Raw genomic sequence first — 16,201 nt, 5'->3', positions numbered from 1 at the left:
ATTGATGCGTCAAATTTGAAGGTTTGTGCAAAGAGCAGAATCAGACATAAGCAGCTTCAATCCACTATAACATAAGTACCCATCCAGTTACCAACCCCGAATCTAGAACCTACTTCTCCACTTGATAATACTTCTTCTCTTGACTTACCTATTGCTATTCGCAAAGGTGTTAAGGCTTGCACTCAACATCCTATATCTCATTTTGTTTCTTATGATTCCCTTTTCCATCTTTTCGTGCTTTTGTTTCTTCTCTTTCTTTTGTTCGTATTCCTTAAAATTGGCAGGAAGCTCTTTCAGATGGAAAGTGGAAGGCGGCAATGATGGGTGAAATGGAAGCCTTGAAAAAAAAAATGACACATGGGAGCTTGTGGTTCTTCCACCAGGGAAAATGACTGTTGGATGCAAGTGGGTGTTTGTAGTGAAACAGAAGGTGGATGGCACTGTGGATAGATATAAGGCATGACTCGTGGCAAAAGGGTTCACTCAGACATATGGGATTGATTACCAGGAGACCTTTGCCCTTGTTGCAAAGCTGAATACTGTCCGAGTTTTGTTATCTTGTGCAGTCAATCTTGGATGGGATTTATAGCAACTGGATGTGAAGATTGCTTTTCTCAATAGAGAGCTTGACGAGGAGGTTGATATGGACATTCCACCTGGGTTCTCTTGCGCAAAAAACTAAGGCAAAGTGTGTAGATTGAAGCGTACACTTTATGGGCTTAAGCAGTTACTTCGAGCATGGTTTAGCCGGTTTCACAAGGCCATGATTTCTGTGGGCTACAAGCAAAGTAATGCTGATTACACTATTTTTATAAAGAGGGTTGGTGAAAACATCACTGTTCTTATAGTCTACATTGATGATATTGTGGTCACTGCCAATGATGGTGATGAGATCAGCCGTTTGAAGACATTTCTTGGACAAGAGTTTGAGATTAAGGATCTAGGAAAGCTAAGGTACTTTCTTGGGATTGAAGTTGCCAGATCTTATAAGGGCATCTTTCTCTCCCAAAGGAAGTATGTCTTAGATTTATTGACTGAAACTGGTTTGTTAGGATGTCAACCTTCAGATACTCTTATGGATGCTAATGCTCGCCTTAGACAAAAGGAGGGTGATCCTGTTGATAAAGGCCGGTACCAAAGACTAGTGGGGAAGTTGATTTATCTCTCACACACTCGTCTTGACATTGCTGTTGCTGTGAGTACTGTGAGTCAGTTCATGCATGATCCCTACTCTTCCCACATTGAGGCTGTTCTTCGTATTCTTCACTACTTGATGTCAGTTCTAGGCAAAGGCATTCTCCTGTCTCCTCATGATCACCTAAGGATAGAGGCATACACTGATGCTGATTGGGCTGGTTCTCCAGATCGCAAGTCTATCTCTGGGTATTGTTCTTTTGTAGGTGACAATCTTGTTACTTGGCGTAGCAAGAAGCAGAATGTGGTGGCTCGTTCTAGTGCTGAAGCAGAATTTCGTGCTATGACACAAGGCATTTGTGAGTTGCTTTGGCTGAAAGATTTGCTACATGACCTTGGTGTTCTTATCCGTCTCCTTATGACGTTGTACTGTGACAACAAGGCTGCAAGCAACATTGCACATAATCCGGTATAGCATGATCGTATCAAGCATGTTGAAGTGGATAGACATTTCATCAAGGAAAAATTGGAAGAATGGCTGATTTGTGTTCCTTTTGGGAAGTCTACTGATCAGCTTGCTGATATATTCACCAAGGGACTGCCTGGAAAGATGTTTCATTCTAATTTATCCAAGTTGGGCATGATTGACATTTTCGCTCCAACTTGAGGGGGAGTGTTGAATAATGTACACCAGAATACCGTGGGGGTATTCTGGTCCTTTTTTGGGTTTGTTTTATGTTTTATGTACTGCCTAGTAAAGTCGGCTAAGCTAGGGGTATTTCTGTCTTTTTCATGTATTCTTTGATATTATAAATACAAGGCTTGCTTGATCATATTGATCATTCAAGCAATTACACATTAATTGTTTTGTTAACACAATGTCATTGACTGAATACCAGCAATCACAGAGAGAAAAGAGGTCGAGACTGCGGAGACAAATAGTAGATCGATTCAGCAGTACCCCCCCACTATCGATAGAAACAAAGTTACAAAAGCTAGGACTCCAATGTCAGACTACAAGTAGGAATCCTAGAGTCCTGGAAATAAACTTAAAAATAGAATCCAAATTAAACTAGGAAATATAACATTAATTAGGAAAGAAACAAAAATAAAGTAGTAACAGAATTAGTAGTCAGCCGCGATAGGGACTCCCCGGTGAACTCGTGCTCTTCTTAACAATACATAAGGAGAACTAAAGACTCATTGGGAGTCCCAAACCATTCAGTGGCACAAGTGTTGTTATGAAGGTATGGAAATTGCCATTGCTTTGGCTTGAGGAAGGCCATTGTTGAGGGAGATTCAGCAACGGTGATTGTAGAGTGCAGACCAGTCAACTGGGCATTTTATCTTATTTTGGTTGTCCAGTTTGTTTGATCTCCTCTATGATTATTTGGTGCTAGAGAACTGGTTCTACTTTATTGGATTTCATCTTCATTGTTCAGTTCGGTTAAGTTAGGACCTAGGAACCCTTAATTGGCATCTAATTTATTAAGTAAAATTTGGGGCCCTCGTTATTTTTTTTGACCTATCTTCGTGTCTGCTTTAAAACCCCTTTAGTAATAAGATGATTATGTAGTAATGAGCTAAGGATGTCATCCAAAGTAAGAAGTTGAGCTTGGCAGAATGTACTGTAAAATGTGGTACTGTGAGGGAAATATGATATCTATCACAGTAAAATGGATTGTATATGATTTTTTTATGAAGTCCCCCCTTTGTTTTCGAGTTTCCTCTCTACCAATTTTTGATTCTTTTTGAGTTAACTGATTTGGGCAAGGATATTCTGATATCTTATTTGGCTGCAGGTTACAAGACATGACATAAAAGACAGGAAGTCAATAGGAACAATGCCTGAGGTTTATCCTCATATAATTCTTGACAATTTCTCCACCAAGGTACAGTCCTGTTTATGTCCATACCTCAGAAGCAAAAAGTTTAATTGTTAGCATTGACACTTGGTCGGTAGCCGTTTTAGTTAGTATTGCATGATTCGAATTTTTTTGTTAAATTGTCACATAGGGAAATTGTGCCAATAAATTTAAATTTAATCTTAGCATCCTAACATGGTCATGTTTTGATTTCTTGTTAAATATTGCTTGTGATTAGCTCCTTGAGTTTGTTCCTCCTGGTAACATAGTTCTGGGTTATTCACCAAAAAATAAATAAATTCACCAAAAAAAAAACATAGTTCTGGGTTTCGGTTTCGAGCTTGGTTTCGACCAGGCTTGAAACCGAAATATTTTGCAAAACCGTAAAATTTTGGTTGAAACCTGGAAGACTTCGATGGTTGGTGTTGAGTGAGGAATTCAAGACCCAAATGGGCAAATTATGTCCCGAAACTTCTACGAAACCCTTTTTTAAGCCCTCTAAACATATTTGAACCCTTGGATAAAAAAAAAAACACACCCATAGTGTTAGATTGACTTTGGACCCTAGTTTGGTGGTATACGCTGTATGCTGCTGTATACATTCTCTAATATGGCCTATTCCACACAAAAGTTAAACACACATAATTTAATTAAAACAACTTAAATACGCATTAGGGATGAATAGATATAAAATTATATACCATTTCATAATGATCAAATGTTATACATGGTTCATTAAAAAGAGTCAAAGATATGGGAGTCAAGAATTCAAGCAAGTCACCCCTCTGCCGATCATCGCTTTCAATGCGTTCCACTATTGTCCAACAATTTGTCCCATGCTTGTACGAGAGTGTTTTGGCCAAAAATCACAAAAAATTTTCCCAAACCTTTTCTGTTGAAACCAGCGAAGTTAGCGAAATTCGTTTATTACTTAAGAAATGTATCGTTTTGGTCGAAACGATACTGAAACAAGATATTTCTTTGAAAATTTGCTGAAACAGCAAAGTTTTGACTGAAAAACTGCAAACCTTATATATCGTTCAAGATTTTGAATCTGTCGAAACCAAAATATTTCGCAAAACCTCGAACTATGCTTGGCAGCATTGTATGATGATGTATTACTATTAATATTTTTTTTTGGTGAATACATAATTCATTACCAAAACCCCAAGAAGGGAAAGAAAAAGGGGGGGGGGGGGAGCTATACAAAGCCTCAAGCCCTAGGAGGAACCGAGGAAGGGGCAGGAGGTTAATAGAAACAGGTAAACCCCAAGAAACAACAATACGCCTGTTCCTTGGGTAATCAATAAGAGAACCATGGGGTAGTAAGTGAAGTCTGGAGCTAACATCGAAGAAGAAGGCTTTCCAAATCATATCGAGAGAACGGGAATTGGAGGTCCATCTTTGAAGATTGTCCATTCCATACAAATGTGAGAGATAACGGCCCCAAACACAAGCTTACCTGTGATATCACAAATAGAGCTGCTAGAGAAAGTCATGTCCATCCAAAGCCATTTCATAGAGAAGGATAAAGGTCTCCTACTACTGGGCGATGAAAACTAAAGCTTTTTTCCAAATAGAAGTGGCAGAGGGGCAAGAGAAGAAAAAGTGATTTCTGTCCTCAATACCATTCCAGCAAAGGATATAGGATGGGGAGACAAGTAACTGGTGTGAAGGAGGAAGGATTGGATGGGGAGGCAATGGTTAAGAGTTCTCCAAACAGTGAAGCTATGGCGGGGGATGTTGCCTTTGAACCAAACGAGTTTATATCAAGGAATAGAGGGGTCATGGAGCCTAACGAAGTCCCAGGCAGAACTGGAACTGAAGAGACCATTGGGGGAGGGGAGCTAGGAGAGCTTGTCCGAAGTAGCAGGGTAGGGGAGGGGGATGGGGGGAGAGAGGCCCAGACCTGAGTGAAACAAGGGTTGGGGGGGGGGGGGGGGAAGGGGAGGGAGGGGGACCATGTGCCTTAGGAGATGACGGAGGAGACCAGGGCAAATTTAGGGATACCAGAGGAGTAGACCGAATGGGCACCTATGGTAAGATATAGGACTCCTAAGGGATGCTAGGGATCAAGCCAGAGGGAGGTGGAAGTCCCATCGGCGATCACAGAGGAGGTAGCTGTAAGGGCCAAGGGGTGGAGGAGAAGGATTTTGTTCCAGACCTAGGAAGAGTTGGCCGTTTGGGGGACTTTCCAAATGGAGTCTTTTTTGAGAAGGTAGGAATAGACTCATTTGACCCAGATGGAATCATGCTTAGAGGAGATTTTCCATATCAGTTTGAGGTTGCCCTCAATATTAGAGTCATTGATTCTGCTCAGACCAAGACCTCCCTCCATTTTATGGAGACAAGTGGCAGCCCAGCTGATCGGGTGGAGGAATTTGGTGCATTCTTTTCCTTTCCAGGGGAAAACAAAAAATAATGATTCCATGGCTTTGATGGTGAATTTAGGAAGCCCATGGATACCACACTAGTAGATGTATGAGGATTGAAGAACTGATTTTATTAACTCAATTCTACCAGCATAGGAAAGAAGTTTGCCCTTCCAGAGCTGAAACCTTTTGTGGATGAGGTCCAACATTGGGTTACAGTGATGAACAGTCAACCTAGCGGGAATTAAAGGAAGACCAAGGTACTTGACGGGAAGGGTACCAAGGGAAAACCCCGTCAAGCGAAGGTGCGTATCCTTATCAGCAACCAAGACACCTGAGAGGAAATGTGGGATTTCAGAAGATTAATGCAGAGACCCGAGAGCCTTGCGAAGAGCTGTAAGGAGGACATAATGGATGAGATAGAAGGAGATGCCTTGGAGAGGATCGTGAGATCATCAGCGAAGGCAAGATGGGTGAGGTCATGAGATCTCACCTGAGAGGAAGACGTGGGATTTCAGAAGATCATTACCATTATAATATACTATTATTCTGTTTTCATTAGTAAATGTTAGTTATTAAAAAAATTAATTGAGAATAGCACCCTTTGTTGACTAGTATCAGAAGTTTAAAAGAGAGAGGACAGTGAAATGAGATCAAAACTAGTATTACATTGATGTTGAGAATGCAAATCAGAGGGATTTGTCATTTGAGACCATAGAGCAATAGATTTCTTGGTTTTATCTGCTTCGACTTATTACAGGATTTAATAAAGTGAAGGAATGTGGAGCTGTAAGGAGAATAATGCTATAAGGAATTTGTACTATCATCTGGTCATGGTTAGAGTGTGATGACATTCGATGAGCATTGTTTTGTGTCTGTATTTTCTTATGGTTCTTGTTCTGTTGTAAATGCTGGATCTGTTCATGATGTTTTTCTTTGACCTGTAACAATTAATGTTAGAAAAGCTAAACGGTTTTTCAAAATTAGGTTTATACTTTCGGACTCCTATAAATCAGATTTGCACAGAGTTCCAGATAGTTTTGACACAGAAATCAGGAAAACTTATGTTGCAAGTGATGGACTTGTAACCAATGTTTAAACTGACGGTATTGTGCAGAGTATTTTGAAAATCTGATTTTGAGTGACGTGTCTTAGATGTATTGGAGAGACGTTAAGAGACGCTAAATTCACTTATACGCTTTGACACACATGGATATGCTTATGATACATGCAAAAATAATGTTTTTAAGCATCATGTACCATAAATAGGCAATAAATAATGATATCCAACCAATGTCAGGTTATCTCTGTTTTTGTGGCATCTATTTGATTCGAATCTTCATTGACAAGTGCAAATATCAAAACCTACTAATAAGTAATAAGAAGCAACAAAGCAAGAAGATTAGAAAAAGAAAAATCTATTGCACTGGGTACAACCTCTCTGCGAAGTGGGGGTAAGGCTGCGTAAATCAAGGTTCGAGGTCTCGGTTTCGGACCTGGTTTCAGTCAGGCCCGAAACTGAAACGAGATGGCCGAGTTGGTGTATTTTTGTTTTTGCCCCCCCTGGTTTCAGTGGCCATATGACCTAATTAGGCCATGAAAGTTTCTGTCCAGCCTTATTTAGGCCCTATAAACATAGTGGAACCCTTAAATTAAAAAAAAAACTCACTCAAAATGGTTGTTTGACTTTGGACCTATGGTTGGTACTTGGTAGTCTACGCTGTATGTATATATATAGTGATATGGCCTATCTCATACAATCTTTACTATAACACATAATTCAAGTAAAACACCTAAATAAGCATTAGGAATGAAAAGACATCATTATGAACCATTAAATAGTCCATTACCTTCAACTTGCAATCTCCTCCAAATGATGTTGTTGTGCAGCAAATCAAGAGCCAAATGTTGTTGTTTAGCAAGATATTTAATGGATGCAAGCAAGATTGGGTTGTATTTGTTAAAAAATTGAGCAAATGGAGAGTTTTTGGGAAGGCAGTGTTGAAACTCACCAAGAACAGTGAGACTGGTCAAGATTTCTACTGAAATAATGTACCTTTTATATATGGTTTGTAACAGTTTTGCCGAGATGAAACTTTGACGCGATCCGAGATATCGGCCAAGCATGTACTATTTCAGTATTGTAATCTATCTCGTCTTGAAACTTGATGAAACCGAGATGGCCGAGATCTCGCCGAGGCCTTGTACTATGGCGTACATTATGACCCCCAGACCTTGTAGTGGCGGGAGCATCGTGCATTGGGTATGCCCAAGCAATTAAGCAAGAAGTTTAGAAAAAGAAAAATCTACTGCATATTAGGATACTAGCCTAGAGTAAACCCTAAAGGTCTAAACCAAGAAGCAATATGTAAGTATAAACATACTAAGCGTGTTATTATGTATTAAACTACATACATTAAGTATATACACATTAACCATACTACTACTCTTCTAGTAACATATCAAACAAACCTCAAGTAAAATATAAATACTAATAATAAGTATTTAGTAATAAATATAATTATATATTATAGATCACAAAGCATTCAAGATAATCCAAATCTGCCTAATTATACAATTTTTTAATTTCTGATCATTTGAAGAGAAAAAACCAAAAAATTCTTATTTTTGAAAATTTTATTTTCCAACAATATAAAAATTCAAAGGATTGGGAACGATTGAACATTCACAAATAGTTCAAGAAATAAAACTATCTATTCACTTGCTTATTTAAAAAAGTTTAGATCATTTAAAAACCAAAAAAGACAAAAAATGACCAGATTTATAATATTTTTAAATTCCTGAAATTAGTGAAAAATTCAAAATCGTGGGAACCATAGATCCATGCAAGACAAAGCACATAAACTTGTCACACTTGAATATTGCATTTAAACTCTAAAGCAAGAAATTCAATTCCCCCCCCCCTCTCAAAATTTCACTATTTTTGGTTTTGGGGAAAATCTAAAAATACATGTACATAATCCATGTTTTTTTATAAAAGAATAAATGAATAGATCTAGGTGATTTTATTTTATTTTTTAATTTAGATGTTGATATTTGGCAAAAACAAGCAAGAAAAGCTAAGATTCAAAGAAAAATAAAAAAGTTCAACATACTTCAACCACGGCTTTGATATTCATCTCTACTTTAATGAGCTATAATGCAAATTTTTGCTTGTTTAATCACTCCTAGTTTGCTTTTTTAGTGTAGATAGGATCCTTACTTAGGTATTGGCCAAAAATTAAATTAGGAAGAAAATTTCTGGGTTTTGGCAGCCTATTGTATTGAGATGGTCCATATGTACTCCATATTTTTAATTTAGGGTTTTGTGTTGTGCTTGTAAGGCCCAAAACAGAAATGTATCTGACTAATATGGTCGATAAGTATTGATGCTTAAAACCTTGCTTGTAAGTTGTAACTTTTAGATTCGTATTTCACTTTATTTGTTCTGTTCTAAAACTCTTTTTTCTTAAAAGGGATGAATTTTATTTTGGGTAAATTACATGACACCCCCTGAAAATTGAACGATACTCAACTCACCCCCTCTTATTTGAAAATACTCACCCGTCCCCCTCTAGAGTAACGGTGTTAACTTAAAAACAATCCAAAAACTGAAAAGGCAATTTTAATCTCAACCAAAATAAAATAAAGAGTAACATTGAGGTACCCAATGTTTGTAGAAAGTGCACTTTAGATACCGAAATCTCTCTACTCTCTCACCCTCTCTGTCCTCTGCAACTGACTCCAGACCCCCTTTTCACACGATCAGTCTCGAGCAATCAGGTTCATCAATAGGGCTAAATCAATTCAGCCCTTCTCAGGTTCAGCAGATTCAAGCCCAGATCCAACTCCAACATCAACAGCAACACATGGCTGCCATGAGATCTTCCAGATTCAAGCCGTCAGATCCGAGTTCTTCCAGAAACCTCGAGACAGTCTGTTTATAATCAGAAAAAAATTGCTAACTAAAAAATAAAAATCTGAAGTGATTGACTCATTTATGTACCAGAGAAGGAGTACAATTGAGAAGAGACAAGAATTTTAGTACTAAAAAATGATGATATTTATTCGACGTTTTCTTAACCCAAAGAGGAAATTACAGTTGCAGAAGCTTCTCCGTATGTTATACAGACAACAGAAGAACTTCTGTTACAACAGTGAGAGATAATGGTGGGGAGGAGAGAGAGAGCCTGTACAGAAACTGATGCAGATTCATTACCAAATAGGGCTTGTTTCATTGGAAATAAGTCTAGGGTTGGGTTACATACATGTTGGGCTTTTGATCTCATGGGTTTCTAATGTAATAGGCCACTTTTACGGGCCTAAAATATGTGTATATAGGTTGCATACGGGATTAGCCCAATACTTAGTTTATTTTTATGTTTTTTAATTGAACCGGTTTAAATTGGTTGTATCCAATTGGTTCAATTTAAGTGATCATGTGACTTGGTTAAGTGGTCATGTGATGTAAGTTGGGCTGGATTAGGACTCTATAAGTCCAGCCATGTTTTGAGTCTATTTCTTTATTATTCTAGTTACCTAGTCAGTTTAAGTTACCTAATAGGTTAGGGATAGGGTTAGACCATTCTTTTTTAGTGTCTAAGTTTATTTTTGAGTCTTCTATATAAGTTTGTACGGGAGGCCAGCATTACATACGAATTTAATTAATGAAAAAGTTTTTGTTTGCTGCCATAGCTGCTGCTCTGCTCTGTTGAGTGAACCTTGTGAGTAATATCAAGGCTACCTTGTGGGTAATATCAAGGTGAAGGGATTGGTGGACTCCGATCGACTCCTTGCATCTTGTAGATCGGGAGGTCCTTCGTCTTATTCAATCGAGCTTCTTCAAGCTGCTGTTGCTGCCTTTGAAGAAGATCAAACCAGTAAATAATTTTAATTTCCTACATATATCCTTCCCCTCTTCATCCTCTAACCTAATCCACACCCCCCTCCATCCATCAAACCCTAACCTCCATTAAACCTGCAACTTTGCAGAATTTCGTAACTCATCCAAACCCTAATTTCTTTATACCAAAATAACCCCCTAGACCTGGCCATTAATACCATATAAACCCCTTTCCCAAAATCCACCCCTAAACCCTAGATCCTGAAAACACTTCATTTTTACAAGGCCTCTAACCCGAAACCCTAGATTTCCAACTTCATCGAAGTCGAACCAAACTTACACCAATAGACTCCTAAAAACCTGCACATCATTACCAAATAAAACCCTAGCTCGAAACCCTAACCCTAACCCTAATTCTGCCCTAATTAGCCTAAGCTGTCCCTATCGGCCAACCTTGTTTGGTGATCCTATTACCTTGGTTCCTAGTGGGACTACTCCTACCTAGGACTACATTAGAAACCTAAAAATAGATAGGAAGAGCTGAAGAAGAAATAAATTTTTTTAACTAATAATACAAGGATTAAAGGCAAGCCCTAAGCCCTTGCCAACTTTACTTCCTATTGCCTTTTTCGTTGCTTTGAGCTGTTGGTTGGCATCGCCTTTCTTTTCTGATCATGGTTTTACTCGAACCCTTTCGTAACGACCCTCCAATGGAACGTCCTTCACGATATCGAAGTTATACCTGCACGAAATTAGGGTTTTAGTTAAGCTAAAGTGAGCTTCTAAAGGTGAAACCCATGCGTATACTGCGATTCCTGACCACCCCAGCGTGGTTCTGTGAGGAAGATGATTGATTTTGGGGTTTTTAGATCCAAGGGTAAAAAAGTAACTCTACATTATTCAAAGGTAGTTTAGGGATTTAAATATATTTAACTTGCTGACTTCATAAGTTAACCGCATAAAACTAACGGTGGGGACTAAGTTGTAATATAGTGCTCTAATACAGGGGGACGGGTGAGTATTTTCAAATAAGAGGGGGTGAGTTGAGTATCATTCGCTTTTCAGGGGGTGTCATGTAATTACCCTTTTACTTTTATTTTTTTCTTAGGTGTATTTCCATGTATACACATTTATCATAACTTGGAACTGTCATGCTCCCATATTATGACCTTTGGGGTTTGAACCAACCTGGTAACTCTGTCTTTTTCAAATATTGCATCTTTTTGCTTCCACATAAGAAAATGATCCATTGCATGCACTTGGGAAAGGCATATCACTCAATCTCTTTGTTCAAAGACTGTGTGCCTTAGCAATTTAAAATATTTGAATTTAAGATTCCAACCAAACCCTATCATGAGATGGGATGGAAGCAGAGGAGAAGAGCGATTTCAGTCTTAAACTCTCAACATTCGGCACTTATGTTATAGATGCCCACCATCGGGTATTCGGGTTACACATGATACTACTCTCTGTCTCTCTCTCTCTGTCACACACACACACACACATTCCCACTCTTCTGGGATTACTTGAGGATTTATTGAATTGCACATGATACACTGTCATGAAACTGGTCTCTCTTTTGCAATAGTTTCAATGACTAGTTATATTTTGGCGCTTATTTTGGATGTGTTGATATGATGACAGCTGGGTCAAAGGACTGCAAACATTCTGAAGCATCTCCTTCCTGTTCCTAAACCGGATTCAAAGCGCATCATCACTTTTGCCAACCAGTCTGACTATATCTCATTTAGGTTGGTTATATAAAATATGTTTTTTGGGCTTGCTTGCTATGCTTCAGATTTGCCATATATTTGTGTTTTGCTATGGTCCCTTTTTGGTTTATTCAATTTTAGTTCACTATACAGCAACTTCTTTGCTATGTTTGTTCCTATGTTATTTATAAGGAGACTTAGACAAGTCTCACTAATGTCCGGCTCCTATAGTCATATGGTTCAACCTTACAACAACAACTCAGCCTTGTACCAGTTAAATGGGCTCGGCTACATGGATCCCAGTAGAGACAGAATATTAATAATATAAAAGTAAAGGGAAGGGGCACAAAACATTGACATAAACTCTATGGCATCTACCCATCTTAGCTACAAATTGCTTCTTAACTGCTCAACATTCCGTTCCAGACCTCGAGATTGGAGTGTATTACGACAACATCACAACATCATAGCCCAACTAAATGGGGTTAACCACATGAATCTTTGTTTTCCAATTAGCTCTATTTGAAGTCATACAAGGAGCAAGGCCTAAGCTAAGCATGTCTTTCTTCACCATTTCTCCTATGGTTATCTTAGACCCACCCCTAGCTCTTTGGGTTCCCTCAATCTGAATCAGGTCACTCCTTCGAACTGTGGCATCTGAAGGCCTCCGTTGAACATGGCCATGCCACCTCATACGACTCTCTCTAAGTTTATCATGGATCGGAGCTACTCCCAACCCAGCTCTAATACGGTCATTCCTTACTTTGTCCTTCCTAGTTTTCCCACACATCCATCTCAACATCCTCATCTCTGCAACGACAAGTTTATTTATGTGACACTTCTTCACAGCCCAACGTTCTACACTATACATCATAGATGGTCTAATGACAATCCTAGAAAATTTTCATGTAAGCTTTAAAGGGATACGCCAATCACACAGAACTTCAGATGCACCTCTCCACTTCATCCACCCTATTTTAATCCTCTGGGCAACGTCCTTCTATGTCGCCTTCCTTATTTACGATTGATCTAAGATATCTAAAGTAATCACTTTGTGGGATCTTCCTCTCACCAATATTCACAACCTCATTGTCCGTCCCAATGTTGCTAAAGTTACACACCATATATTCAGTCTTAGTTCTACTTATTTTCAGACCTTTTGATTCCAAGGTTGATCTCCAATTCTCCATCCACTTTGGCATTAACCCCTACTTTTGTCTCATCCACCAAAACAATATCATTTGCAATGATCATACACCATAGGACCGCATCTTGTATGCCTCTGGTTAAGTCGTCCATGATAAATGCAAACAAATAAGGACTTATGGCTGATCCTTGGTGTAACCCAATTGAAATTGGAAATTCACTGCCTTGGCCCTTCGCCGTTCTAAAGCTAGTCACCACATCAACACACATCTTTAATTATGTCTATGTATTTACATGACAACCGTCTCTTCTCTAGGATATTCTAGATTAACTCTGTAGGGACTCTATTGTAGGCTTTTTCTAGGTCTGTGAAGACCATATGAAGAGCCTTCTTGCCCTCTCTATATCTTTCCACGAGTCTCCTTAGTAAGAAAATTGCCTCCATCGAGGATCTTCCTGGTATAAAACTAAATTGGTTTTCCAAAAAGTAGTCTCCTTTCTCAGGTGGGTTTCAATAACCGTCTCCTGTAACTTCATCGTATGACTCATTAACTTTATGCCTCTATAGTTATTACAGATCTGAATATCTCCTTTGTTTTTATAAATTGGGATCACGATGCTTCTCTTCCATTCATTTGGCATTTTCCTAGTGGTCATAATCTTGTTAACCAGCTTGGTTAGCCAAGATAGACCACAAAATCGTACGTTCTTCCCCACCTCAACCAGGATCTTGTTTGGGCATGGAGCTTTGACTACTTTCATCTTTCTTATCACTTCATTTACTCCAGGCATCCTAATTTTGCGTATATATCTCCACGAAGAGGTGCCCCTACGAATAATGTCGATTTCCGCAGCCCTATCATTCGAGGAGTCTTTATTAAGAAGCCCGTAGAAGTACTCTTTCCACCTCTCTTCAATGTCCTCATCCTTTATTAGTACTCTGCCATCCTCATTTATAATACATCTAACATGGTCTAAATCTCTGGTCATCCTTTCTCTCACTTTAGCTATCTTATAATAGTTTTTTCCCAATCTTTCGAATTCAGATTGTTATAGAGATCGTCATATTTCTTCACCCTTGCTTTCCCCCACTACCTTATCCTTTGGAAAAGCAGTCATTTCCTCTAGACTGCAGCAATGGCAGGTTCTTAACTTTTTTTGACCATTGGCGATCCATAATGGCATGATCTTAGCAATTACATGGCTTATCTGTGATGGAGAGTCACTACGCCATCTTTTAATCATTGCGCTTTTTCAATGAATGTATGGCAAGAAGTAATGGAGAGTTTCGACTTTCAATGTATATTTTTTTTTGGATAGGTAAGTTTCAACTTTCAATATTGATTAATTGGTGCACAACACTGTGAATGAGTTGTTGGCTTTGTGGCTTTCAGTGGCTTGGTGAAAAAGAAACAATTCTTGCAGAAGGTTCTCTTGGTGGCCATTTGTTGGTCCATCTAGATTTTGAACCATCGTACATAACTATCCATAGAATTATGAATTGAATACTCTTATGGATATCTAAGTGGTATCCAAGGTTTAAGATCTCGGATTTCGACCTGGCTAAAACTGAGATATGGTTGAAACCTACCGAAACCAGGTCGAAACTTGGTACTTTTTGCCAGCCAACTCAAAACAGTGGTTTCGAGGCCCAAAAATAGTTTTAATTCTGGTTTTTTGCATATAGCCTAGTTTTGACATTTTAAACACAATGCATGAACTATTTTCACAAAAAAACCACTCAAAATGGTACTTGTGGTTATTGACCCAAGTTTGCTAATGTACTCTTGTTTACACCCTATTTCCGGTCATCACTGGGCCGTACAATCGGGTTAAACAAATACGTTTGCAAACCGTTCTTAGGGAATTATTCAAATTTGAGTAGCAGTTACTGACATGAACCACCCTAACTACTAGGCTGCTTATAAAAGAGGAAATCCAGCATCAAATGAGAGATCCACAAAAAATCAATCAAACAAGTCTTTACATTTTTCTTTTATTTTCTTTTTCTTAGTTGTAAATGGTTTCTGTTCTTTTCCTTAAAAGAACCTGTTGGGGTTACTCTCCAACAGTACTATCAGATGCAATGATGCATCATTCCAAGTCAAATTGAAGATCTCTGCAGTCCTTCAATGGCAAGATGGGAGCATCTCAAAAGAGGCGTCATTGGCTACTGGCAGTCGACAATTTGGTGTTGTTAGCACACTTTTAAGACCTTATATGGCGATTTGGTGCCAGCATCAAATTGAGGCTTCGACCCGGCAATTGGGTGTTGTTAGCACACTTTACAATGGAGATTTTGGTGCTGGCATCACATTGAAGTGTCGATGGTGCGTTAATGGAGGGTTTGTAAACATTTTACCATAGATGTATCTGGAGAGAAAATTAATTTGATTTTTTCTTTTTCTTGGCATTGCAGTCTTTTCATTTGTTTTGAAAAGTCCTTGGATTACCAAGGCACTGGTAGAACTCACTCTTTGATTCAATTCATTTTGGGGCATGTTCAATTCACGCCGTCGATGCCGAATTTAGTGGAAACAAGGCTGAATGATACACTAAAATGGTTTCATAAATACTTAGTTCACATAAAGTTAAAGTACAAGAACCCTGAATAATATATATTATCCAAATAAAACATTAAGCTGCTCCTTCTTTCTCAATTCCATACGGAGTTTCTTAGTGGGTCTAATCCACGAGCAGTATACCACTGAAGATTGCGAAGCCGTTCCTCTGAATGCACCACATATGTATCCCATGACATGTTTTGGGCTCAATTGTTCTAATAGTCCATAACTACCCATTGATAAGCCCCATCATCAACTTGACTGAGATATCCCAATTTAGGGAAGGGATCACCGAGAGTGTAAGAAGGTGGAGCCGGCACAAATGGCTGGGATGGATACTCGAAGATATTGTCGACAAAGGATGACCCAGCACCTGACCCATCCCCATATCCATATGTCAGCAGATGTATCATGACCACTTCCATATCCAAATGAATCGGTGCTCTTGAAGGATGGTCCACCAACATATCTACCATATGGTCCATACCACCATATGATGCTGATCCAACACTCTTGAAGCCATATCATGATGTTGTAGACTAGGGGTCTCTGCTGTGAAGGATGG

The 16,201-nt window shown here is 38.8% G+C and overlaps 1 protein-coding gene across 3 annotated transcripts in view; it reads left to right on the top strand.

Annotated features, from left to right (window-relative positions):
• The window catches only part of LOC122672808 (U3 small nucleolar ribonucleoprotein protein IMP4), a 52,005-nt gene that overhangs the window by 12,007 nt on the left and 23,797 nt on the right, over positions 1 to 16,201 (top strand). For all 3 annotated transcript variants that reach the window (XM_043870299.1, XM_043870300.1, XM_043870298.1), the window contains exons 7-8: positions 2,937 to 3,026; positions 11,859 to 11,965. In XM_043870299.1, the coding sequence (XP_043726234.1) occupies positions 2,937 to 3,026; positions 11,859 to 11,965 (197 nt within the window). The remainder of the gene's footprint in view (positions 1 to 2,936; positions 3,027 to 11,858; positions 11,966 to 16,201) is intronic.

Source organism: Telopea speciosissima, chromosome 8 (genome assembly GCF_018873765.1).
Source record: "Telopea speciosissima isolate NSW1024214 ecotype Mountain lineage chromosome 8, Tspe_v1, whole genome shotgun sequence".
Classification (NCBI taxonomy): Eukaryota; Viridiplantae; Streptophyta; class Magnoliopsida; order Proteales; family Proteaceae; genus Telopea; species Telopea speciosissima.
This window is presented reverse-complemented; position numbering and strand designations above follow the sequence as displayed.